This window comes from Dermacentor albipictus, chromosome 1 (genome assembly GCF_038994185.2).
Source record: "Dermacentor albipictus isolate Rhodes 1998 colony chromosome 1, USDA_Dalb.pri_finalv2, whole genome shotgun sequence".
Taxonomy (NCBI): Eukaryota; Metazoa; Arthropoda; class Arachnida; order Ixodida; family Ixodidae; genus Dermacentor; species Dermacentor albipictus.
In genome coordinates, this window is record NC_091821.1 from 138,452,693 (window position 1) to 138,478,848 (window position 26,156).

A 26,156-nucleotide genomic window follows, 5' to 3' on the forward strand; every position below is an offset into this window, starting at 1 on the left:
GAGCGTGTTGAGGATGTTCTCAAAAAAAGTGCAACAGGAAGAGGTTATTACTTCTACATTCTTGCGAACGAGGAAGTACAGCTTTGTGTTTCTCGATTGCAGCCAGACTACGAGCGGATTTTAACAACGGCACGATTCAGCTAACGCAGCTTGGAGAAAACTCGTGCCAGGTGTCGGGTAGGTGTCTTGTAGTTGGGGAGACTGTGACAGTGTCTGACGGTGATCAGTTCGAGTTGCTTGCGGAAGAACTGCCTTACGTGGTTTTGTTCGAGGAGTCTTCTAGTCTTGACATACCTTCATCGGCTGCTGCAGTCGATTTCCCCAGTTGTGACGGAAATCGCCACTTGAAGCGTAAAACTGATGACGACGACATGCCACTATCGAAGAAACGTACGTGAAAGCCTCTGTTACGTAACGTACTTACCTGTGTGTAATTATACGTAATCATTATTTGCAGATGCCTCGTCCGACGCGCATGATGAACATGACGAGTATGTGGAAGAAGTTTCCCGCAAATTGAAGCACATGCAGAGTAGCCATAAAAAGCGTCACACCGCAAATTTGACGCAACAAAGTGAAACTGTGGTTTCGCATCGTGGTGGAAATCCTGGAGCGCGCCAGAGCAAGAGTGGATGGACTGACTTGACAGAACATCATGTTTTACTGTTCAATTCAGAAAGGCTTGAACACCAGCCAAAGGTGAGTACAAATTACATGGCGTAATTAGCGCAACACCGAGCGCACTCACTAACACTCACTTTCTCTTTCATAGCCGTCCTTGAAATTACAATACGTGGGAATTTTCTTCTGTATGAAATGCCTGGCTAATCAACACAAACCATTCAATTTCATCACATCTGGCATATTTATTTATAAGTGGCAATTGGAACACACAAGCGAAGCTACACACGATTTATAGTTAGCGTTATATTTAATGACTGCACTCTTTGTTATGAGATGGCTAGGCTAGCATTAATGAATGAACACTTTGCAAAATATTCTTTTGATTTTTGAATTTCTGAGCATAATTCAGGGCAACTGTTTTGGAAATTAAACCAAGAGCTTGTGAAGTATCTTATTGACATGGAGCATTATTCAAGATGCAGAAGAATATTGCCATAATGTTGAGATCATTCTTGGTAAAATTCGGGATACAATCAATGAACCTAGCCCTCAAAAAAACAATATAATTGTGCAACTTGAGTCCTCTGATAAGCGTGACATGATAAGACAGAACAGGCTCGAGTCACCAATGGCAACATTAAGCTTGAGAATTCTACACCGATATATGTGAACGGGCACCCCAGTCCAGCTTTAAAGAGGCTGCTTGGCATTGCTCTGAAACTACAAAACAAGAAAATAGCTGGAAATTAGTGTACATTCAATGGCAAAATTTTCCCTAAGTAGTCCGATTCATCCAATGCCCTAAGGATTGCCTGTGAGGAAGACCCAGTAAAAATAACAGGAACAGGCCTTTGACACCCTCAGCTATTGTGACCATGAACTGGTAAGAGTTTGTTTTGCTATAGCACATGCATCCTTACTCTCCACACTTCAGCGCTGTATTACATGTGAATGCCAGCTCTGCACATTGGAAACACGACAGAATTGTGTACTTCAAATTTAATATATTTATGATGGGTAGAGGTATAGTGTTATAATGGCTGTGATATGGTGTGATATAACAGCTTCTACTTAAATTACGGATATCGAAGTGGGCGTGGGGTTGCTCTATACTGACATCTCCAGTCGGAGTGAGTCTCAGTATTGTATAACAACTGATAATTAATAATTTTTTACTGTTAGAAATGACTCCCAGAGTTTAATGCTGTGTATCGTGCACCATGTGGTAATTGATCACGTTTTATGAATTTTTTTGTGTGTGTGTTTATGGAATACCTTCATGCGACACTCTTATAGACTAGTAGTTTATGCTACTAGATTACAGTTGGCTTCTCCAACAAATGCAGATGTTCTCTTGTTTCATTATTCATTGCCATAATGCACCAGATAGCTGAAAGATGTTATAATTTTCAAGCTGCTCAATTGACCAGATGACCAGTGGTGAACAGCATTACATGCACGGATATAATAATATAAATAGGCCTTTGCTGGAAGGGAAAAATTGCCATCCACCCACGAGTAGCCCGGAGCGGGAGGACAATTATTCCCTTTCACAAAACTTCCTTCATGTTGTTTATTTCTGTAGAAGTCATTTTCCATATTCACTGTCCCAGCGCATCCAGTTGTTAATTCACTCTTGTCCTGGAAAGGCATTGGTCCTGGGTTTGATCCTAAGACCAGGACGAATTTTTTTTCAACCTTAAAGCTTTGTTTCTGAGAAACCTGTATGGGCTTCCTTTGTAGCTTCATGCTACTGTCATATGGGTGGTAATTTTTTCCCTTTCATGAACCTTCCTCCACCTCATGGACTTCCACACAACTGATTTGCCACATTCAAATATCTTTTTTTACTAGCTGCTGAGCATGAGCTTATGGGATCGAATCCCGGCCACGGCGGCTGCGTTTCTATGGGGGCGAAATGTAAAAACACCAGTGGTGCTTAGATTTGGGTGCACATTAAAGAATGCCATGTGATCCCAATTTCTGGAGTCCTCCACTACGGTGTGCCCCATAATCAGATTGTGGTTTTGGCATGTAAAACCCCATAATTTTAATTTTTACTAGATGGACCCCACACAAAATTTACCTTTAACTTTGTTTAGAAATGAGAAAATATTGGTTATTTGATTCAGTATTTGAAGTTAGTTTTTCCCAAGTATTCGTATTTAGGTATTCGTAGTTAGAAAATTTTACTGCTCTAACACTCCTACAAATTGTCCATTCACTATTTGCATTACCAAAAAAAGAAGATAAGAAATCGACAAAGGAAAGACGCAGTTAACTGAAAAGACATGGACTTAACACTTGTGACTTGTTGAGTATAGTCAATTCCATTCTGTGTAAGTCCACAGACATGTCATGTATGTGTTTTTGCCATTATTTCATGCAATATCTGATGTTATGAATGTCCCAATAAGGTTTTAAGTAATCCTTTCATGTATCTAGATTGCAGCATTTGACCTTGATGGAACTCTTATCACTACCAAGTCTGGCAAGGTATTTCCCATTAACTCTGCTGATTGGCGGTAAGTTCCCATCTTTTACCTCACTCTTTCTTCAAGATTCACTCATGAACTTTTTCTTTTTTCTTTTCTTCGAGCTGCATGTGTGAGCATGTAAAGAAGGTGTAACATTGTTGCTAATGGTGGTGTTATAAATTGATTCCTTCCTCTCTTTTTTTTATAATGTGCACTGTGCTGTGCACATCCAGTGTGTCTCATTGGGTGTCCCTGCTGTGCAGCAAGCGACATATACAGACCTGTCCCGTATTGCAGAGGTGGCACCGTTGTCAAAAAGATCTCGCAGACTGTTCAGCCCCAAGTCAATGACTGCATCAAGCAGCTTCAGTGTCATGCATCGCTTTCTATGACTTATCAAATCCAGCAATTTTAAACAACTAGGGCAGGATCAGAATGACATGTTCAAAGGGCACATGGCTTCCAACTCCTTGGCTGAACACTATGAAAACACAGGTAACACCATCGACTGGCAGTCGGTGACTATCATCACAAAACAAGTATAGTTAACAGCCCATTTTCTGCTCATGTCAGTACATTTCCAATCTACCAGTCATATGCTCAAGCCATTTACTTTAGCAAGGGGCCCATATTCGTCCTGAAGCATCAATGTTATTTTACTTAATTTTGGTGAGTCACACTCTTTACCATTTGACCACTTCTGTTTTCAAGGGTGTTCTTGAAGATGGCTTAGCATTCTGTGCACACAGTTGCATACACACTTTGGGAAAGCCTCAATCAAGGTTTTTCTTTCTATTTTAATACATCAGCAATATTTCCGTCACACGCACTAGTCTACTTCATTACTGAAGTGCTAAAGTGCCAAACAGACGACACAAGAAGAGACACGGACAAGCGCTCCTTCGTGTCTCTTCTTGTGTCGTCTGTTTGGCGTTTTAGCACTTCAGTAACGTGCACCAACTAGCTTAACAAAAATTTCTGCTAGAATATCTTTCTTGTACAATGGGCCCTTCAATAAGCGCTCGTCTGTGTCTCTTCTTGTGTCGTCTGTTTGGCGCTTTAGCACTTCAGTAACATGCACCAACTAGCCTAAAAAAAAGTTCTGCTAGAGTCTACTTCATGTATGGCTTCCTTGGCAGGCATGCACAATCATGTCATGGCTACATGCTACTGACTATTGTGACATTTTCATCAGCTCACAGTGCATGCAGTTCAAGAAATTAAGCCCAGTGCAGTATAATCTCAGTGATATGAATGTGGAATACATTTTGAAATGATGCTAGAGCTCTTTTTTCAAACTTTGGCTAGGTGTACTGGGTTATCTTTTTTTAATGTCATGTCAGTTTCATGTAAACTATTTCCTCTGATATCAGGAAATTCGTTATTCTATGTGAAGCATTCTTAGGCTGACTTGTTTCTCATGGAAAAACTGCAGTATACACAGAGATCAAGTTCACAACTTTTTCTTTCAGGATACTATTGTCAGAAACTGAGGCACGCCTACATAGTCTTGTAAGAGAGGGTTACAAGATTGTTATCATTACCAACCAGAGGGGTCTTTCTAAGAGCCACAGTCATGAAGTTGACTTCAAGAGCAAGGTGGAGCATGTCTTAAAGACGTTGGCTGTGCCAGCCCAAGTGTATGTGTCTATTGGCCATGGCTTCTATCGCAAACCAGCACCAGGAATATGGCAGCACCTGGAGTCTCATGGAAATGGAGGTATTCCCATCAATTTGAAGGAGTCCTTTTATGTTGGAGGTGAGTGTACTTGCGCATGGTGTCAGTAGTTTTGTAAGAAATTTCACATGGACTTGTTCTTGGTCTAGTTAGTGTGGCCTACTAAACATTATTGCAGAATGACTGCAAGCTAGGTAAATTGGAATGGATTCATGTTTAAAAAGGCACGAAAACAAACACTAAGCAAGAAAAAACAAGGATGCAGCCACCATTCCCCCCCTGAATAAAATATCTGGCTACGCCACTGCTTAGATTTGTTGGTGATTTTTAAATTCATTTAGAGTATCAGTGTGCATTGCAATTCCAAGATACTGACAATTTGATTTTAGCAGATTTCAGGTTATATGCATAAAACCTGTCATTTACCATAGAACCCCACTGACAAGTTTCTTAAGGAATCACAGGAAAAGAATGCATGATTCAGGAACACGCAACCCCCAGTACTACTTGTGACAGTAATACAGATGAGGCCAAAAAGCTACCTTCACACAAAACTTTAATTGAACTTTACAGAAAGCAAACAAACTATTGAAAACCCACTAAGTAAAGCTTGATATTGCTGCTTGGCCGTTAGATTTAATGTTAAACACTTGTTTTTAGCAATTGTATCCTTGAATCACATTCAATTAAGCTTGGGATTTCCATTTGGCACCTGTGTCAAATCTTCAATAATATTAGCCTCTTGCAGGTTTTTTTATATTTAATTTCTGTGCAGGTGTGTATGTAGATGTAACTGCACAAGGTATTGAAGGTCACGACAGCGCCGGTTAGTGTAAGCGCCACTGACAGATGATGCCGCATTGGTCGTGTGCCATTGCAGCTTTTTAACGTAACTGTGAAGGGAAACAGCAAATGAGAAGCTGATACACATGACCCTGTGGGAATTAAACGGGACTGGTTTATCAGAGTACAAGAGCTGAGAAAATGTAACAAACAGGAATGTAATCAGGTCATATGTACCCATGAGCTTCCAAATTAACAATTCATTGCAGTTTCTAAGATCTTAACCTAAAGCTTTTGCCTCAGCATGTGTGCTTTGTGTATTCGCTGCATGCTGTTACGATCTCAACTGGGTGAGGTGGGTTTTCACCACAAGAATCAGGAAACGATGACGAAGCCGAGCATAGTGATGATGAAAAAAAGTAGGAAAGATTGTGTTCACTTCATTGGTACATGGTTGTGACTCTCATCTGAGTCTCGAGCAGTTCTAATTAACACGGGGGCCAGGACGGCCTTAAATAACCCCTTGCGGTCTTGTGGTCATCGTCTTCTTCAGGAGCCTGTGGAAGTAGGTTCGGCCGCCACCGACTTCCTGTCCTTCAAGTTTTCTTTCCTTCGTCCTTCCTTCCCTTTGTGTCAGCTCAGGGAATAAAAGGGGTGACGCCATTTCGGAGAAGAGGGCAATTATGTCAACATGGGGACGTCCGCCTGAACCCTTCTCACACTTGACAGGTCAATTATACGGGGGCCAAGACGGCCTTAATTACCCCTTGCGGTCTTGTGGTTGTAGATGTTTTCCCGGGGAGCCTGTGGAAGCATTAGTGCTTTCGTCAGGCACTGTCGTCGACGTCAGGCTCTGTTGTCTTCTCTTCGTCCATCCCTTTGTGTCAGCTTGGGGAATAAAAGTGGTGACGCTGTTTCGGAGAAGAGGGAAATTATGTTGACAATTGGGACACCCACTTGAACACTTCTCACACTTGACCAGTTGATGTCCAGGCTTACCGTAAAACCTTTTCTGAGACGAGGCAAGCCATCTTGTCATGGGAACGTACGCCTGAATGTCTCTCACACCCGCCAGGTCAATCATAACAATGCTAAGAAATTGCTCCAATATGACTTGGCACACCCAGAGGTAGTGAAACATGACATTGCTTCACTTTGCATTGAGTTGTCACTATGGGACTTATGTTTTCACATGATGCAGGCTAGTTAGTTGCATCAGTTATCTCTTAGAAATGGGCTTCTCGCAGTTGATCATGCACGCCACGACTGAATCACTTCTCTGAAAGTGAAGTGTAGCTTGACAAGGGCTGGGCTGGTAAACCAGATGGAAACGAAAAGATGCCACTAATCTGAGGCGGTACCATATTTCTGCTGGATTAGCCATAACTCAAAGCAGGTGGCTACTAAATATGATGCCTCTGTAGTTTTCTCTGCCCTGAACAACTTGGAACAATTATATGCATATATGGCTGACTGAAGGAGCATTCAAACAGTTTAACTACAATGCATGGGCAACTTAACTCATACTACAAAGTCTGCTTGTGTGAGCCATGCTTCTTGTGTGTAATGGTTCTGGGCAGAAGTGTTGACAAAACAGCACATGACCTTATGTAAGCATATCATATCAGGAAAGGAGGACCAGCAAATGTTAGTTATACATCTATTACTCCATAATCCACAAAGTTAGAGTTTGAGGATCACTTGGTAACTTGAGACAAGTAAAGAAAGTGCATACTGTCGCAACAAATTCTCATGTTGTTGCATGCATGTAGAAAATTTAACCCTCTGATGTATCTGTCCCTGCGATTGTCAAATCACTTGCTAGTGGTGCTCTTTTTGTGTGTCCTTCTTGTGTGTCTTCTGTTGCACCAAAAAATAACATTAATTTCAAGTGGATTTCAGTCCACTCGTATAATCAAAAAGGCTGGGCAGTGTGGAAGAGCTGTGCTTAAGTTCTTGAAAAGGGTCTTGCACCAAGCTTCAAAGTACTTGGCAAATGTGAGGTTTTGACTTCCATCACACAGCAGCTCGGCCTCCTCCTTATAGAATTTGTCGAGGGATCAAATGCATTATCAATAACTGCATTGCCATTGCAAAAGATGCTGCAAAGGAATTCTTGAACGCTACGCATCGTGAAGACAAGTGAAATATGTATTTCTTCAAAAAAGAATATACTTGTATGTCTAAAAACTTGCGCTCGAAATAACTTGTATCAGTGCTTCCATGTTTTCTGTCTATTTAATAGATAAAGAAAATATTACATGAACTTTAGAATTATATCAGTTCGAAACCAGCAAAGCAGTGCATGCCGCTGATATAAAAAAATGTAAAGGCCATGAAATGAACAAGTTCAGGACAAATACTGTTTGTTAACCTCCCTGCCTTTCTCTCATTTGCGTCTCTCGCTCTCTCTCTCTGTGTCATTCAAGACCCTTGTTTACATTTTTGTACATATACAACGACCAGGGGAAAATCTCAATGATGCTGTCCTTTGTTAAAATGTGTTGCGCAGGAGCTGCTGTCATCGGTCGTGTATTGTGAGTAATTGCACTGAAATTATAGTCGCAACAGAGAGCACATATAGAAAGCAGGAGTTCTGCAAAATATGTGAGGGCGAATCAAATGAACGTGAATCAATGCTAATATATGACTAACGGCATACTTTACTTGAAAGTAGTATCCATGAGCGTTTAGACATTTGTCTTATGGACTAACAAGTCGCGTGATTCCCGTCTCGCAAAACTCCTTGGGTTGCTGCTTCAAAAAGTCTGTAACTGACTCTTTCACGTCATCATCCGACACGAATCTGGTTCCCTTGAGCTGTTTTTTTTTCAAATGCTCCAAAATGTGGAAGTCACAGGGACACAGGTTTGGGCTGTATGATGGATATTGCAACGTTTCCCGCTTGAACTTTGCCAGTTTTGTGTTAACCACATTTGCCAGCTTTGTGTTAACCACATCAGCGTCGTGGGGATGGGCATTGTCGTGGAACAAGATGACTCCATTTCTCAATTTTCCACGTCGTTTGTTCTTGATTGAGACACGCAGCTGATGTGACTTTTTACAATATCAGAAAAGATTGATAGTCTCTCCAGGTTTACCAAATGGCCACTGACAACCCAAAAAAAAGTCAACAACACCTTTCCAGCGAAAATGACAGCCTTTGCTTTCCTTGGGGGTGGTGAATTCAAACGTTTCCACTGTAAGCTTTGCCGTCGCATTTCAGGCTCGTAGTAGTGGCACAATGATTCATCCCTGGTCCCAATTGCAGACAAAAAGTTGTACCCTCATTGTGATACCGGATTAGATGAATCAAGGCAGCACCAAACCTCTCCATCTTCTGCCGATGGTTCAAAATCTTAGGCATCCATTGCGCACAGAAGATCCAATAACCGAGGTGTTCATGAATTATAGTATGACCCAAACTGTGATTGATTTTCACACGCCCCGCCAATTCATCGATGCTTATCCTCCGTTCTTGTCCAATCAGCCTTGTGGGGGTTCCACTCTGCGTGCGGCTAGGGCTGAAGGCGAGCTCCGGATCTAGCCCCACGCAGTCGCTTCATGGTACTCCCAACCCGTAGTGTGGGAATCGCGGCTACGCCAGGTTCGAACAAATAAGGCAACCAGCGGTATCTACAGTAATAACGTTTATTGCTATTAGCAATAGCGAACACTCGCAGAGGGACGTCCTCTCAGTAATAGTAGTAAATAGGCTGGCCTCGTTGCCCGGGATAGTCAGGCGACGTGGTCACTCACAGGTTGCGGCAGGTACTCCAGTCCGGGAGGTACTCCAGTCCGGCAGGTTAGGGGTCCGGCCTCATAGTGAGAGGGTCTCTCCCGGTCGCGCTGTTTTGTACCTTTTTCCCTGGGCAAGGGGAATGACCTCCTCGCCCATCAGCTACCCGCCCGCAAGTCGGGAAGGAAGGGCGCGCGCGTGTCGCGAGAGCGAGGGAGAATCGGGAGAGGGCATAGTGCGCCTCTCCCTTGTCTATGCCGGCTCTCGACGCGACGGCGCGGGGGAAGATGGGCGCGTGTGCTCCCCACAATGTTAAAAAAGACACCTAGGAAAGGCTTCAGGACTTCGTTCATAAGCTTCTGGAACCATGCTGGCGAGTTCTTCCAGCCGAAAAGAAGCCAGTTATACTCGTACAGATCGAAGGGCGTGATAAAAGCAGTGTACATTTTTGTTTCTTCGGTTAGCGGGATCTGCCAGAAACCTTTGCACAAGTCAATGCGTGAAAAACTCCAGCAACCACCTGTCTCATCTATAATCGTGTCTATCTTCGGCATGGGAAATGGTATAAGTTCTGTCTGGCGATTGAGAACCCTGTAACTGTGCAGTCTGAAAGTTCCATCTTCTTTCGGCGTAATACTTATGGGAGAAGCGAAGGGTGACACCGAAGGCCGGATTATATCGGCGTCTAGCATCTCCTGCAATTCTTTCTTCAACCATATCTTGTGTTCTCTTGACATGTTATAAGGTGATTTTCGGATGACGGTCTTGTTAGTTAGTTCGAAAGGCACCTTGTGCGACTTCATCGCTTGTGGATAGCTTCCTATGAACACCAGTTCAGGGTAGGTCGTTGCAATATCCTCCACGTACTTGACAATTCGCAGGTTATCTTTTCTATCTTGCTGTGTCTCTTCCCTTGATAGTCCTTCCATTAAAACTGCATCGTGCCAGTATACGTTGATTTTTAGTTTCTTTATATCTGGTCTGGATAGCAGAAAGTCGTACGTCACCCCCGTTATCACCAGTACTTCACTCTCTATTTCATGACCTTGGAACTCGATGTTTACTGAGGCCCACTGATTATGCATTGTCGCTTTTCCATCGTACCCTTGCACCTGTAGTACTCTTCCACTACGCAGGTGACTTGAATCTACCAGCTTGGCATTTATTATAGACACAGAAGCACCGCTGTCAACCAAAGCCATCATATGTCTATTTCCCACTTTGACAGGAATGTGAAGTAGGCTAGAGCAAGTTAAATAAACAGTCTCAATTGTGGTCATCGGGTCGGACTGATCACCCTTGTTTAATAGTTTTTTGTCGTCGGAGATTCTTGAGCGTCTGAAAGTAGGGGGCAGGGTCGTTGTTGACGTTATTCACTCGACCTCTGGGAGCACGCCAACCCAAGTTCTCTGTACTGCCTGCAAGGCGGCTCGGTTCTCGCGGATTACGGCTTGACCAATCCGCGCCAGTCCGTCTGAAGCGACTACTTGAGCCAGCGGTTATATTTTCTTCTGAAGTAGATGTTATGTCGTGAAGGCACTCCAGGAGCCCATCTATAGTTTTAGGTGATCGTGCTTGCACTAGCTTCAAGACTTCTGCGGGCAATCCGTGCATTATTAGTGCTACTATGGCAGAAGGAGGAAGCATAGGCACGGCCAGCTTTAAAAGGCGGCGTTTTTCAAAAAAATGCTCGAAGGGGGAGCCCTGCTTGAATTCGAAATTAAGCGCGGCTTCTCATCTTTGCACTGGGTTGCTTCGGAATGTCGTCAAGAATTTTTCCTTCCACTGGTTCCAAGAGTTGCCAACATCTTCAATAATGTGCAGATCGTACCACTTCCGTGCAACACCTCTTAAATAACTACGCATGTTGGTAATCTTGTCCTCATTAGAGTGCCATTTGTTCTTCCCAGCGGCATATTCATAGAATTCAAGCCAACTTTCTGGGCTTGAAGACATGCTGTTGAACGCATCGGGTTCTACAAAATTAGTCGCCGGCTTCTCAGCGTTTAGAGAGCTTATAAGTGACGTCACCAGTTGGTTTTGTTGCGCCATCTGTTCTTGTTGTAGCTGAAGAGCTTTCAAAACGAGGCTCACCTCTTCTGTCGAAGACCGTGATCCAGAGTCCTTTCGACGCATCGGTTGAAGAACTAATTCGTCGAAGATCACCAGACGCAAGTTCACTTTCACCGCATTCTTCCGACGTAGTTCAGCAATGTCTATGGAAGCCTTCTCTAAAACCAGGTTCACGAGTTCTGCTGAGTTTAGTTCGCGAGATAGTTCCACCGCTGGTTCGTGTTGAGCTTGGTATCTCGAAAAGATGATCTTCTCTGTGGAGGTCTCCTCGAGGAAGAATGTCACCCACATGTTGGAGTCAGTTGTCGGCTGCACCAAAATATTGTAGCGCTCCTAGTTAAAGGACACAGTAGACGTAAAGCATTGCTGTGGAACTGGCGTCCATCTCGTCTACATTTATTCCTCACTTCTCTTTCTCTGTCCCCCCGGTTCCCGCGCTTCTTCATCTTCTATTCGAAGGCTCATACTGCTTCATACGTATTTTTTTGTTTTACTTCGCACCGAAGCAAGAGATGTACTTCCGCTTAATCTGCTTGTTCCCATGGTCGTGCGGTGGCGTGCGCAGGCACCGAAACTATGCCATTATTTTCTACCGTATTCCAACACGTGATCATGTTGTGCGATCCACTTGTTCTGCCTCAGTATTCATGTAGCACTGAATTATAGCGCTAGTCATCTGTCATTGTGCACAACGCGCAAAATCGTGCACTTCGTGAAATGATAACAGCTCGCGCGCAACACCACCAGCAAAAGTGCGAGGTGCTGAAAAAAAAAGCTAGGAGAAAAAAAAAGTGAAGGCGAGGCCCATGACGTATTTGTCATGAGGTCCGGCATGGGGGAACGCAGGGAAGGAATTTCGCTGGTGGAGGCTAGACGAGGCGAGTGTAGAGTCGCACTATGCAGTGGAGCTTACCTCCTGAAATCATGGGTTGGCGGCACTTAAATATTTCTCTCGGCTATTAATGAGCTGACTTGAAAAATTTTTGTGGCAGTGCACTCTTTAGAGGACACGTAACAGCTTCCAGAATATAACCAAAATTTGCCATGCGGCCTGGTGAGGGGCCCTTTAATGCTCTTGTACACTGGGTTGAACTTGGTTTCGTGGCATAAAGGACACTCCAAAAGTTTAACAGCGTGGTGTTGTGAGGTTTTTGGCAGCTGAAGATGTTTCCCAAAAAGAAATCAGTCGCCGTATGGATGCCGTGTATGTTGACCATTGCATTTCACTGGCCACTGTGAAGCGTTGGATAAAATAGTTCAAACGTTGCAAAGACGATCCAAGACTGTGCCAAAGCCACCGTGCAATCACCCCAACACAATTGCAAAGGCTGTGGGGTTCTCCTCCGTGCTCTTGGGACAAAGGAACGACAACACAGTGGTGCAAACAATCACAAGGGCATTTATTGCACCTTTCATAGATCAATGCCTGCTAGCCGAGTTGCTATCCACAAAACATGCCGATGGGCGCGCGACAAATCTAGAAGTCCGACTCGCCGCGACCGCATAGCAAGCGAGTATGTTCACCCCATGCTGGATCCCAACGCCTGGTCGTTCGCGCGTACTTTCACGCGAACGGTGGCGCATTCCAAGGTGGCCACGTGAGACGGTCTCGCAGAAGCATGGGTCGGCGCACGCGCGACACGTCCGCACCGCTTGACGATCTCGAACCCAAGAGAGCAAGCGCCTTCCTTTCGGCGCCCAAGTAACCTCGCCTGTCGGCGGCGTTAGCAGCTAAAGCCCCTTGATCATTTGAAAGTAGCGACACTCTCCTCCTCACGGCGCTTTCCTCCTCGATTCTCCTCGCCCGCCGGCTGCGCACGGCGCGCTATTCCTCCTGGGCTCCCGCGGACGGGCCGCAGTATTCTATGGAGGCGTGTTTTGGGCCAGTTGCGCGCCCCAGTGGGATTGAACATTTGGAAAATGCTAATAACAGCATCGATAATGCTGGAGGCAACGTTTATGAGGAGGCCAGTTTTTTTTTAAAGCCGTATGAACGGGGTATACTGATTTAAAGGGATCTTTGAGGCGAGTTCTATACTCCAGACAATTTTTCTGCCACATGATCAGATGCTTTACTTCGTGCGTATGATCTAGCATTGCTTGTGACGCATCCCTTTGTGTGCGGCTTATTAAGCGAAAGCCTTAGACCTCTGTTTCAAGGTCCCGTTGTGAGCTACAGAAAACATCATGTGACCGTAGGAAGGCGGGAAGCGAACCAAAGCATGTGCAGCCGCATATAGGAGATGACTAATGATTAGCAAAGTAATGATTGATTAGTGATTGGATTAAGATGAATTCGGGTGTATTAAGGAGGATTAAAGTCAATGAATGTGCATTAGGGTGAATGAAGATGGATTAAGGTGAATAAAGGAGGACTAGGTTGGATTAAGGTCGATGAGGTTAATTAGGGTGGTTGAAGGTGCGTTGATGAGCATTGAGGACGATTATAGTGTATTATGGTGAATTAAAGTGCATGAAGGATAAGGGTGGATTAAGAGGGATTAAGGCGCATTGAAGAGGATTATGGTGGGCTAGGGTGGATTAAAGTTGAGGAAGCATTACGGTTGATTAAGGAGGATTAAAGTGCATTAAGGAGGGTTAGAGTAGATTAAGGCCGATGAAGGTGGATTAGGGTGCATTAAGGATGACTTTCGTGGATTATGGTGGAATAAAGTGAATGGAGGATTGAGGTCGATGAATGTGCATTAGGAGAGTTATGGTAGACTAATCGGTCTTAATAATCAGTGAATCCCGATTCACCTTAATCCATCCTAATCCACCTTAATGCTCCTTCATCCACCTTAATACAACCTAATCATCCTACATCGCCCCTAATGCACCTTAGCCTACCCTACGCAGTCTTAATCCTCCTTTATCAACCCTAATCCATCATAATCCGTCTTAATCCTCCTTTATCAACCCTAATTGACCTTAATGCACAATAATCGACCGTAACATTCCTTTATACACCTTAATCCTCCCTAATCCTTGTTCATGCACCCTAATCGGTCTTAATGCCCTTTCATCAACACTCCACCTTAATCCACCATAATCCCTCTTAATCCTCCTCCGCGCACCTTAATCTTTATTTATGCACCTTAATCCATCGTAATGCACTCTAATCCACCTTATGTCAACCACTAATGATTCATTAACTTGAGTAATCATTCTCTTATTCAGGGGTGAACATGCTTTGGTCCCCTCTGGCCTTCCTTGGGTCACATGGTACTTCCAGTTTACAACGCGACCTTGAAACATACAAGATCTAAAGGCTTTTGCCCTAAAACTAAAGAAAAAACTCAATTTTGACTTGTTAACGCTCATCACCTGCAATACTAAGGGTGTACTTGCCACTAATTTTTTTCAGGACGCGCAGCAGAATCAATAATACTGCACTTCCGACTGAATAACAACAGTTAGCGACGTGCGAAGTGATGGAGCCGCCCCAGAACATTAAGCATACTGAGGAAAACCGCAACAAAAACGCTGGTGAGCAGGCCGGAAGAATGAAAAAAAAAAATCAGCATTACGGGATGCTTTGCTACGAGCTATAAGAAAGATTCCTCAGCTCGCAAACAACACTGTTCTTTGTCGGAACAAAGTTCTTTCGGCCAATGTAATGCCGCCACTGCTTCCTACGCAAGCCGTCGCGCTTTCGTTGTGGTATCATAAAAATGGCATAACCATCTTCAGACTTTTTGCTGCAGTTATATGCGCAACAGCCCGGCATAGCGCTAGCACACAGACCAGAAACACAGCGTACAACGTTCGCTACGCCGAGCTAAAGCGCCGAACCAGCCGTGCTCAGGAGGAAAATGGCGCAAACGAAAAAGAAAAACAAGCAAAATTCAACATCCGCGCGTTTCCAAGGGCAACGACAGGGAGACCAATCGTCGTGCAGGAAAATGGGCGCAAAACTGGTTGCCGCGGGGGAATGCGCAAGGGGCGAGAAGGTCGAGCGGCGGCGGCAGAGTTCAAAGAGTGTCGCTACTTTCAAATTATCAAGGGACTTTATTAGGAGCGCAACACTCGCGCCATCTCTCGCACTGCGCCCCAACCACATCGACCGCCGCGGGCATCACGCAGGCCACGCGGCGAAGCCGGATTACAGGAGACGTGCCATGCTGGAAAAACATCAGGGGACGTGCGAGAGTCGCGCATCCCCACATCCCCCCAACCTTAAATCACTACACATTCTGGCGAAACATGTCACACGCTCTAACATCAACGCGTGCTTCGCGAACAAGGTAGTACATGCAACATTGGCCGCGCCGAGGAAATGTCCACACGCTGTCCATAACATGCGAGCCGACATTGTCCCCGGGTACACCGCTGGCGTCCGCCGGTCACAGCAGCAGCTTTGTAGACTCGACGGCACGATTCCAGGTCAGGACTCCGGAGACGTCGACACAGTAGTCGGTACGAGCAAGCGTCGCTCGCGCCGACACGCCCTGCTGGCAAGAGCCGCCGTAGCTGTCGGTGACCACCGGCTCTTTTGTCCGCCGCCGAGGTTTGTGAGCTGGACACAGGAGGCCGCCGAAGTCGCTGCGCCGAACTGGCCACAGCATCACCATCGCCCGGGTTGACTCGATCGTAGTCCGGGACAGCAGCGCAGACGATGTGCAGGTGACAGCAAGTCAGGGGTGACTGCAATCACGCTGCGTACACTCAACACACTCGGCAAACACTAAAGTAGTGCAAGGGTGAGAAATTCTGCATGCGCATCGCCCACGTGGTACGATGTTCAACTCGGCTAGCAAAAGATCGGGCAGCTACTCAGATGCTAAGTTCACGTGAACGAAGCTCGCTTTCTTGAGTCGAACGAGTAATTTCAATTCGTGCGAGGCTAACTAGAATGAGGGAAGCAACTTGCAACACCTCAACGCCACGGTCCACCAGGTTGTGTCGCTCCACGTGCGTCAGGCAGCTTCGTAAAGCCTTAGGCCCAAAGCGTCGCTACCCTGACAACAACCGGCATCCAAAAACAGCACCCAAAATGAGTGCAAAACAGGCAGCCGCAAGGATACGTCAGCTCTGTGAGGTGGTCCTACGCCGCTCGGTGCACACAGCATCCGGGTTGACGGCGCCCACCGTCCCGGACGGTGTCGGAACGCCCGGTGCCAGGCCGCAATACCAGTCAGCCCGTAGTAGCACCCGTGGCCCGCGGTCACCCGGCTCCCAGAGCCGCGACTTCATCAGAGTCAAAGAGATAGAAGAAGCTATCTACATAAGAAATTCGGACCACCCACGAGGCTTCCGTTCTCACTTGCTTCAGGCCTGCCAATACTCCGCGGGCGCTGAGTCTCGCTCTCCCAGGATGCAGACCACGTGGCTCTCGTACCAACGAATGTCATTAAAAAAACACTTGCGAAAAGGCTTAGCATGTCGACATGTTCAAACACACTACAGCCAGCATCACCTCGCTCAAGAAAGCACGCCGCCGACGCTAGCGATCAAAATTCACGCTAGGCCTACGCTTCGGTTCAAACAAAGGTCTCGAACGAAGCAAAACTGTTAAAACTATCGTCCGATGCCCCAAAAGCCCCACGTTGGGCGCCAGATGTGGGGTTCTCCTCCGTGCTCTTGGGACAAAGGAACAACACAGTAGTGCAAACAATCACAAGGGCATTTATTGCACCTTTCATAGATCAATGCCTGCTAGCCGAGTTGCTATCCACAAAACATGCCGATGGGCGCGCGACAAATCTAGAAGTCCGACTCACCGCGACCGCATAGCAAGCGAGTATGTTCGCCCCATGCTGGATCCCAACGCCTGGTCGTTCGCGCGTACTTTCCCGAGAACGGTGGCGCATTCCAAAGTGGCCACGCGAGACGGTCTCGCAGAAGCATGGGTCGGCGCACGCGCGGCACGGCACGTCCGCACCACTTGCTGATCTCAAACCCAAGAGAGCAAGCGCCTTCCTTTCGGCGCCCAAGTAACCTCGCCTGTCGGCGACGTTAGCAGCGCAACACTCGCGCCATCTCTCGCACTGCGCCCCAACCACATCGACCACCGCGGGCATCACGCAGGCCACGCGGCGAAGCCGGATTACAGGAGACGTGCCATGCGTGAAAAACATCAGGGGACGCGCGAGAGTCGCGCATCCCCTACAACGTGTACATAGACGATATTATCGTCTTCTCCAAAACAGAGGCTGAACATCAGGAACACCTTTCTCAGGTATTAAATGCCTTGAGCTTGGCACAACTCAAGGTTAATTTTAAGAAAAGTGCATTCTTTCAAAGAAAAGTTGTGTTTCTTGGAAGAGTATTTGATGGGACTACCAAAAGCACGAAACAAGAGTCCGTCGAGAGAATATCCCAACTGGTGAAACCATATGACGTCCACTCATTGCGTGTGTTTTAGGGATTAGCAGGACATTTCAGACCTTTCATAAAAGACTTTGCTATAAAAACAAGATGCCTCACGTGGCTAACACAGAAAGAAGTTCCATTTGAGTGGGATGAGGAATGTGAGAGAGTCTACCGTGATCTGGTGCACAGAATCTCTGCTGACCCTATTCTACGCATACCAGATTTCACTTTACCCTTTGAACTGAATACCGATGCCTCACATTATGGAACAGGTGCAGTCTTGTACCAGAAATGTCCAGATGCATCCGGCCGAGAAAAGCGACATGTAGTAGGCTACTACAGCTACACGCTCAAGCCACCTGAAGTCAACTACACTACTACTGAAAAGGAAGTTTTTGCTGTCCTTAAAGCAATTCAGTACTTCCGTACGTACCTAGAAGGTGCAAAGTTTACTTTGTTCACGGATCACCAGGCACTCACTGATCTCTTGAATATGACCCAACCTAAGGGACGTATCGCCAGATGGGTGAACTACTTGCAGCAGTTTGATTTCACCATCTCCCACAGACCTGGACCCCTTTTGACTAATGCAGATGCATTGTCTAGACTGATGATACAGGCCAACAAAGAACAATCGGAAGAAATCAATGAAGTAAAATTGTGAGAAGGCACTGAACAATTAATTTTTATGGCAGGTCGCTATCAAGTCCCGCCAACACTGGTTCCCAGGGTGCTTTATTTGTACCACGAAAGCCCAGAATCTGAAGGACACAACGGATTTTGGCGCACCTACAACAAACTAGTCAAGAGATTTACGTGGCCTCACATGAAAGAAGACGTCAATCAATATGTTCGTTCATGCCACATTAGTCAAGTCAACAAAGTGAAATATAAGCAGCCTACGGATGCCATGATAATACCTTGCCACTCGAACGTCTCTTTTGAAGTTATACACCTGGATTTTGCCGAGCTAAATAAAAACGAGGAGTCCAAAAAACGCAAGCTTTTCTTCTGGCCATAGATGAGTGCACCAGGATGGTCGCGGCACGGGCAGGAAAAGAAGATGCGAATAGTGTCATCGCACTCCTCCAACGGGATATGTTTAGGACAACCAGGAAGATCATATGTGACAACGGTCCAGCGTTCAAGAGTGAAAAACTAGCAAGAGGGGCTCGAGACCACAATATATCAATCAAATTCTGTGCGCCATACCATCCCGCGGCGAATGGGCTTGCAGAGCGTGCTATACGAGATGTGAAACAACACATCAGGATGTACGATAGTTTCCCTGGTAGATGGAAATGCTTTTTAGAAGCAGCTGTAAGACATCACAATCGCTCCTACACCAGTGGCTTGGGATGCAGCCCGCAGTTCGCTTCTTCAGGAGAGACCCCTATTCTTCAGGCGGACCATAAACTGGGGCTGTTAGAAAATCTCAAGATCGTCGAGGAGAGGAAACAAAAATCACAGGTGGAGAGGTACCGTAAACGAATGAAAAAAAATTTTGACAAGAGACATTGCTCAGATATCCCAGACATTCAAGTCACCGACCTCATTCTAGTTAGGAAAGAAGTAAGAGAATCCAGTGCCAAATTTTATGGTCCTTACTCTGTGACAAAGACAGCCACTCAGAAAGGAATATTGAAGACTGTGTGGTACATTTGTGAACGGGGCTCAGTTGAATGTGCTTCGATTGGAAACGTTTTCAAGTATTACCCCAGGAGGGGTTAGCAAAACAAACCTGGAAGGGTGAAGCGGTATGAGCCTTCGAATAGAAGATGAAGAAGCGCGGGAACAGGGGGGACAGAGGAGGAGAAGAGAGAAGTGAGGAATAAATGTAGACGAGATGGACGCCAGTTCCATAGCAATGCTTTACGTCTACTGTGTCCTTTAACTAGGAACGCTACAATGCAGACATTCCGTTTGTGTGTTTTATTATTTCTCTAAACTTCAATTTGTCAATTCAAGCAACAGATCACACAGATAACAGATGTTGTCTTGAATGATTCTTGAAGTCACGTGTCACCTTGAGTGACGTCACGCAGGTACCCGAGTGCATCATCCTCTGGCTTAGAGCGCAGCGGCCGCGAGGAGCAGGGAAAACGGCGTTTGGTTTGAAATTTCAGATCTTTCCGCGGTGCGTAGCAATGCAATACTTTGCAGACACGATCGTTATCGCGCAATGTATGCTCTGCGCTTGTCAGCTCAAAATGGCCAGACCAGGTAAGGGGCCCTTTAAAGAACCTTTATCTATCCTCACACCTGCGTGTCACTTTTGTAAATGAGAGATGACTCTGTGCAATGTGCATGCCTCGCACACAATGAACCGAACCATTGTTGGGCAGAGTGGGTTGGCCCACTTTCATTTGACTCGCCCTCGTGCATTAGAAATGTGAATATACAATGGGGAATATACAAATGCGAAGATGCAGCTTGATAAAAGGCAAAAAAGTGTCACTGGAAACAAACTTCACACACAGCATGTATACACAATACCTCGCAACAAGATATGTAAATATACTTATAAGTCTCCAATAAATCTAGGTATCTAAGAAGAAGTCACTGTATATAATGCATCAAACAAGGCATATAAACATCTTGCGCAACAACAGATTCACAGATCACAGCCTCACCCCCCCCCTCGCTCCACTCTCCCTGATGTATTGCGCTTGACAGGAGGCGGCATATTTCCTCCCTGCTTTTCTCCCTTGCGCACACAAGACTGAGCCACCATTGTCGGCTCACCCATGCCCCCTTACACTTTCACTCACACATACAGCAGGCGGCGCATGGTCACGATGTTATCACCCTTGGACTTATACGGAAAATGAGGGCAACGGCGATGGCAGGAATGCACCTAGAGTGTCCATATAATTGCTATCGCAATAATATAATAAGAGTGACCGGCAACTGAAGCATCCCATGGCCCATTATTTTCCGCAAAAGAAGCAATAAAATTGAACTTTCACCATGCGACAATTTGCTGCACTGCAACAATGCCTTTTTTTTCTTTTGTGGGGCAGTGGCCTGGAAATGAAAAAAAATGCAAGGAAAGCATGTTGGCCATAATTGAATGCCTACTTTGGGCACCTAATGTGGCAACAAAAGGAGTATTGAAGAAAACGTGACACGCTTGGTCTGCAAAGAACCATAGGCATACTGCTCGGTATCCTACACTGGCGAGACAAGGCTTTCCAGAGAGTTTGCACTCAAGCGAATGCCTTGCAATCCATCGAGTTCCCACAGTGATGGCAGCGAGCGACCATTGTTTCTTTTTCTCGTCTGCTAGCCAGAAAGCGACCAAAACTCTGTCAGGCAAAAAATCCACTCGGCCAGAGAAAAACGAATGTGCATTGAAGGGCGCCACGCAGTGGTCGGGGCAACACGAGAAAAACTCATGCGCTCTGGCTGGTTTCGGCAGGCCGCGGGTAGCAAGAACAAAAAAAAAAAAAAGAAGAGGAGGCTCAATGTGCCCTTGCGAATAAAAGTCAAAGTAGAAAAATAAATAAGACCGTAGTTGCCTCTGCTGGCTTTAGTGTCTTGACATGAATGCTCTGGCGCACGTGAAAAAAATGTTGATATTCTTTTCTGTGACATAACGGCACAAATGAACCACCACAACGCTTCCTCTCATCGGACCTCACTGCATGCTTTGTCAACTCTTCGGATAGTGTGTTGATTTGGCTTGTCTCGTTGTATGATCCTATGTACTACTTTAGGAAAGTCAGTGCACCTTTGGCGTCAAATGTTTATAACAACATTAAACCCACAAAGTTCCGGAGTTGAAAATCTAAAGCATAACTTTGCAAATGTCAATGCACCTTTCGCATCAAAAGTTTATGAGAATTTTATGCCCATAAAGTTTCAGAATTGAAATCCATGTGCTACGTAGATTCGGCGGCTTTCGCGAGATACCACGTCGAGCCCGCTCACCATCAAAACACCCTTGAAACTTCCTGCTTGGATGGGGCTCCTTGCATTGTGCGACTCCCAGTGCACGGGTGTCGGCACGAAATCCAGCCCAATTTCACAATGTTCGCGCTGAAATGTCTTTTTGAGCGTGAAAAGGGCGTTCTAGACAAAATCCAGCATGATTTCCGGCACCGGGGGTTGTTTTGGTCGGCGGCGCACAACAGCACGAAAAAATTTCAGGGTGCGAGGGGGGGGGGGGCTGCAGCCCCATAAGCCACCCCCCCCCCCTTCTGACTACGCACCCGATTAATGGTAGACTGGTAAAATTGAGCATGCAATACTAAACCCTGTTTCACAATAATGTGGCACTGGATTAGAAGCTACAACTGTTGCCTGCCAAACAAGAGCATATTTGTACAAATTTCCATGTTCATGCCACATTTTCTCTGCCCCCCTCTTTTCATTGTGCTTCAAATTGTCATTTGCTCAGCATTGAACTCTTTCAAGCTCGCACTGTAAAAAGTTAGTACATCCTTTAGGGTTTAAATTTGTCCCGCAACAATAATCATCAATCCCGTGAGCATTTCCTTCATTTGAAAGAACCATGAAATGATTTTGGTGGTTGTCCACGAACACATTAATATGGTCGAAAAGGTCCTTGTGAATGTTAAGGGCCAACTTTAATTGTTCTGTGGGAACCCTGTAATTAAAAACATTTAAGACCTCTCATTTCGTCCATTCAAAGTGCGATCCCTTCCCAAAATTTTACCCCCTCTGCTCATTTTAAGTATAACGGGTGACTGATGTCACTCAGGCAAGTAATCTCGTTGGCTTTCCATGTGACGTCATTGGGAATAGTTCAAGCATATCACTCCACTAAGCTTCATTTAAATATTATTGCATACAAAGTAAATTGTGTGCGTGTAATATTAAAAACACAAATGCTACAAACAGTGACATTCTTTCAAGCGAATGATGCATACTCTTCCACCTGAGAATGTGGGTCGTCTGTTGCGGCTGTTTTCTGCACATGTCAATTTTTGCATGCCTTCAAAAAAAAAAAAAGGAACAGAATCAAGAGTCCCATCCGAAAAGCTGGGCTCTATGTTAAATGTATGAGGCGGCATGAAGAATGGGGAGGGGTGAGCAAAACGTAACATAGGTTAATAGTAGTGCACTGGCGACAGTTGCCAGTGAGACTTGGAGGGTAGAAACATGAATGGTGCCAATGCTATTTGCGACTCCAACTAAATGCTTGCCCCCTAACGGCTGCATCACGAACCAGTCGATCTAGGTTCAGCCTCAGCTGCTCACATTACAGTGTGCACTGCAACATTGCTTATAGTTCTCAAAGCGTTAGGATGCCGCCGCACACAAGCCCGAAAAAGAAAAAAAGATGGATGTTGAAAGAATTTTGCTTGTATTATTATGCATATCTTCGCGGTAGAAAGATAGCACTGTATGATTTCATAGTTTCCCTAAGAAAGCAAATGACGTGCATCGGAGGCTGACATGGATAAGAATTTTATGCATTGAGAAAAGGTGACTGATACTGTGCTGGTTTGTTCGAAACACTTTACTTCGGACTTCTTTATTCCCAGCAAGTAGGACCTTGTTTTCTTTTTATATATTTCAAATATGTAGCCGGCATTTCAAATCGCGGAGTGTACCTTGTTTGGGCAGGCACTTTATTAAAGTAGTGATGTACTCTAAGCTTCATTTGGTTTTTTTTAGTTTTCTGTCCATGCATTAGTGTTACCAGTGCCTTAAGCAGTAGGAATATTCTTGCTAATGTACTTGTGTCTGGGGGATCGGTGCCTGGAACAATAACTAGCTCGGATGGTCTCAAGTTGGTCATGACACTCTTTATGCTGCAAAGCGACATATTGTTTTGATAGCATGCTTTAGTTTAACGGTGTAAGTAGAAGGTGCTGTTTGCTCATTCAGCGCGGTGAGTTGTCAGTATATTTGCTCACAAGAAACTTAGAAGCAACTGCAAACAGTGCCTGTTCCAGATTTGGAGCATTTGACCTCACCACAGCACCGCTAGTTTGCTCTCAGACTCTATGCACACAGCTAAATTCCATTACAACTGGTTTGATTGATTCTCAAGTCATGCATTTACACTAATACTAGTGACAGTGCTCAAAAGAAAACCCTCACTAAGTTTCAGAAACCTGTTGGAAGAAATGCAGCTTGTTCCGATTGGTTGTTATTTACTTCTTGCATTTCGCTGGGGTTTGAGAATTCCTATGGGTGACTGGTGTCTGCTGTGTTCCCAAGCCTGGACACTACCTTGAACCTGCATACTGCATGCATCACATGCAGACTACCTTATCAAACGTATCCGCTAACTAAAGAGGCACTCCGACTCACAAACTGAACTCTCATTTGTTTTTATCCCAAGACACATTGTCTAGGTAACTTAACAGTTTTTAGCATCGTTTTATCAGTGCACAACAACGGTATTTAACTTTGGAGCGCAGGACAGACGTTACTGTCTATAAATTGTGGGATGCTATTTGATATACTGCAACATAAGTTGCAGTACAGAGTTGTTTATATGAAGGTAAAAAACAATCAAGTGTTGTACCTGTAGCAGTGAGTGTAGCAGTGCCGCAAACAAGTACTTGCACCTTTAAGAGGCCTGCTACGCACAAACAGTTCCCTTTTTTTGACCTCCGGCTCGCTTTGTCCTTAAAGAGGACTCGCCAGGCAGGGCGGACATTGGCATGTGCAGCGCAAATATTTCCGAGGTTTCGTCACTGAAAGCCTCAAGACAGATCAAAATAAGGTCATTGACAGCAAGGACCTTTTTCGCTTCTATGAAACATCTCGATTTACACCACAGACGAGAAACATGACAGCACCAAGCAAAAGAGCCACTATGAACCTGGATGTCGTAGCCATCTTTGTTTATTTGGACAGTGTTACCAGCGCAAGTAATGGATTCTGGAGTTAACAATACCTCGAGAACACTGGTAAAGCAGCACTCATGTTTTTAGACTATACGATTGTATAGGGAGTAAGCTCCAGTGAGTGGCAGCATGCTGAAGTAGTGCAGCGCTGCATATAAACTTCATTTTAAGGCTACCATCACCACAGTAATGAAAAAAACTGCATCAGAAAGAGATGCGGGAACACACTCAGTTCAAATCATTCCTAAGTAGCCGACACTTGCGTCACTGCAAAATGTTGTGCCCTAGGAGGTGGGACGTAGCCATGGCTGCATGAAATATGAGTTGAGGAGGAACGCAGCAGTTCAAGAGAAGTGTAATGCATAACCACTTGTATCTCTTTAATATAGCACGCTGTTATAAAATTATTATGAGAAAGCTTTCCATGAGAGGTACTCTAGGTGGCACTCTTTTGTAGTACAAAAAAATTAGCCATTCCACTCTGTGAAAGTGGATGACCAGTGAAGCTGTTTAGCACACGACACAGAGGTGACACAGAATTTTGAACAAAGGTATGAACTCATTTATTGTCTTGATGGGTGGTCATCGTGACAAAAGGTACGCACGTACATTTATTGTCTTGATCGGAGGTCATTATTTCACTCGCAACTGCCAAACGCTTTCTTTAATAATGTCAAATCGATGCACGTATGCCACTGGGTGGTTGGTGGCGCAGTACTTAAAAAAGGAAATGCACTTGAATTGATGATTGTCATTGTGGGACAATATCATACCCTAAAGGGTGTACATTTTTTATGAGCACAGTCCGAAGCCTTCATCAGAGCATGTCACATACCATCCACTCGAGTGTCAGATTATTGTGAGGCAGAGTATAGGCAAGTCATGAATTTGCTGTGGGCTTAACTCTGTGCCATTGCACATGCTTTATTAGAGGCCCATCAGTGTTCAAATATATTTATCTGTTTTGTGGCGGAAACAGCAGATAGTAAATATCCCTGCTTGATTCAAGGTCAATTATAGTTGTGCAAATGTGTTTATTATGGTTATTGCTTTTTTCATTCTGGCACAATTTGTGTAAATATCCCTGCTTGATTCAAGGTCAATTATAGTTGTGCAAATGTGTATTTATTATGATTATGACTTTTTTCATTCTGGCATAATTGGTCTGTTCTGCAGATGCTGCAGGGAGACCGGCAAACTGGGAACCTAAACGCAAAAAAGATTTTTCATGTTCAGACAGACTGGTTAGTAGCAATACGTTACTATCGAAGTGGATAATATGTTTAGTTCCAGAAACATTCTTATTCGTAGCCTTGAATGTTGCTGCCCCTGTTATTCTCAGATCCCTTTCTAAGGATGTCTTCATTTATGCTTCACCACTTCTTCGCTTGTGCTAATTGTTGAGTTTTAAACCTGTTATGCACAACATTTGCTTTTAACATTTGAGCATGTTCAGACAAAAAAGACCGAGTGGTCCTATTACTATCTTTTGTTTCTAACAATTTTTCTTTTGTTTAATATAGGAAAAAGTGTCTTATGAAAGCAATCCACCTTGGTTTTGTGAAATACCACATAGCTCTTCTACAAAAAATATGGTACATTGATAAAAGTGTGCTTTGTTGATATTAGGAAATTTT

General features: G+C 44.9%; 1 protein-coding gene across 3 annotated transcripts in view; it reads left to right on the plus strand.

Moving 5' to 3' along the window:
• The window catches only part of PNKP (Polynucleotide kinase 3'-phosphatase), a 45,301-nt gene that overhangs the window by 472 nt on the left and 18,673 nt on the right, over window positions 1-26,156 (plus strand). For 2 of the 3 annotated variants that reach the window (XM_065444162.1, XM_065444161.1), the window contains exons 2-6: window positions 103-390; window positions 458-699; window positions 3,070-3,149; window positions 4,574-4,860; window positions 25,696-25,763. In XM_065444162.1, coding sequence (XP_065300234.1) covers window positions 103-390; window positions 458-699; window positions 3,070-3,149; window positions 4,574-4,860; window positions 25,696-25,763 — 965 coding nt within the window. The remainder of the gene's footprint in view (window positions 1-102; window positions 391-457; window positions 700-3,069; window positions 3,150-4,573; window positions 4,861-25,695; window positions 25,764-26,156) is intronic. The other variant, XM_065444163.1, reaches the window with a different exon arrangement.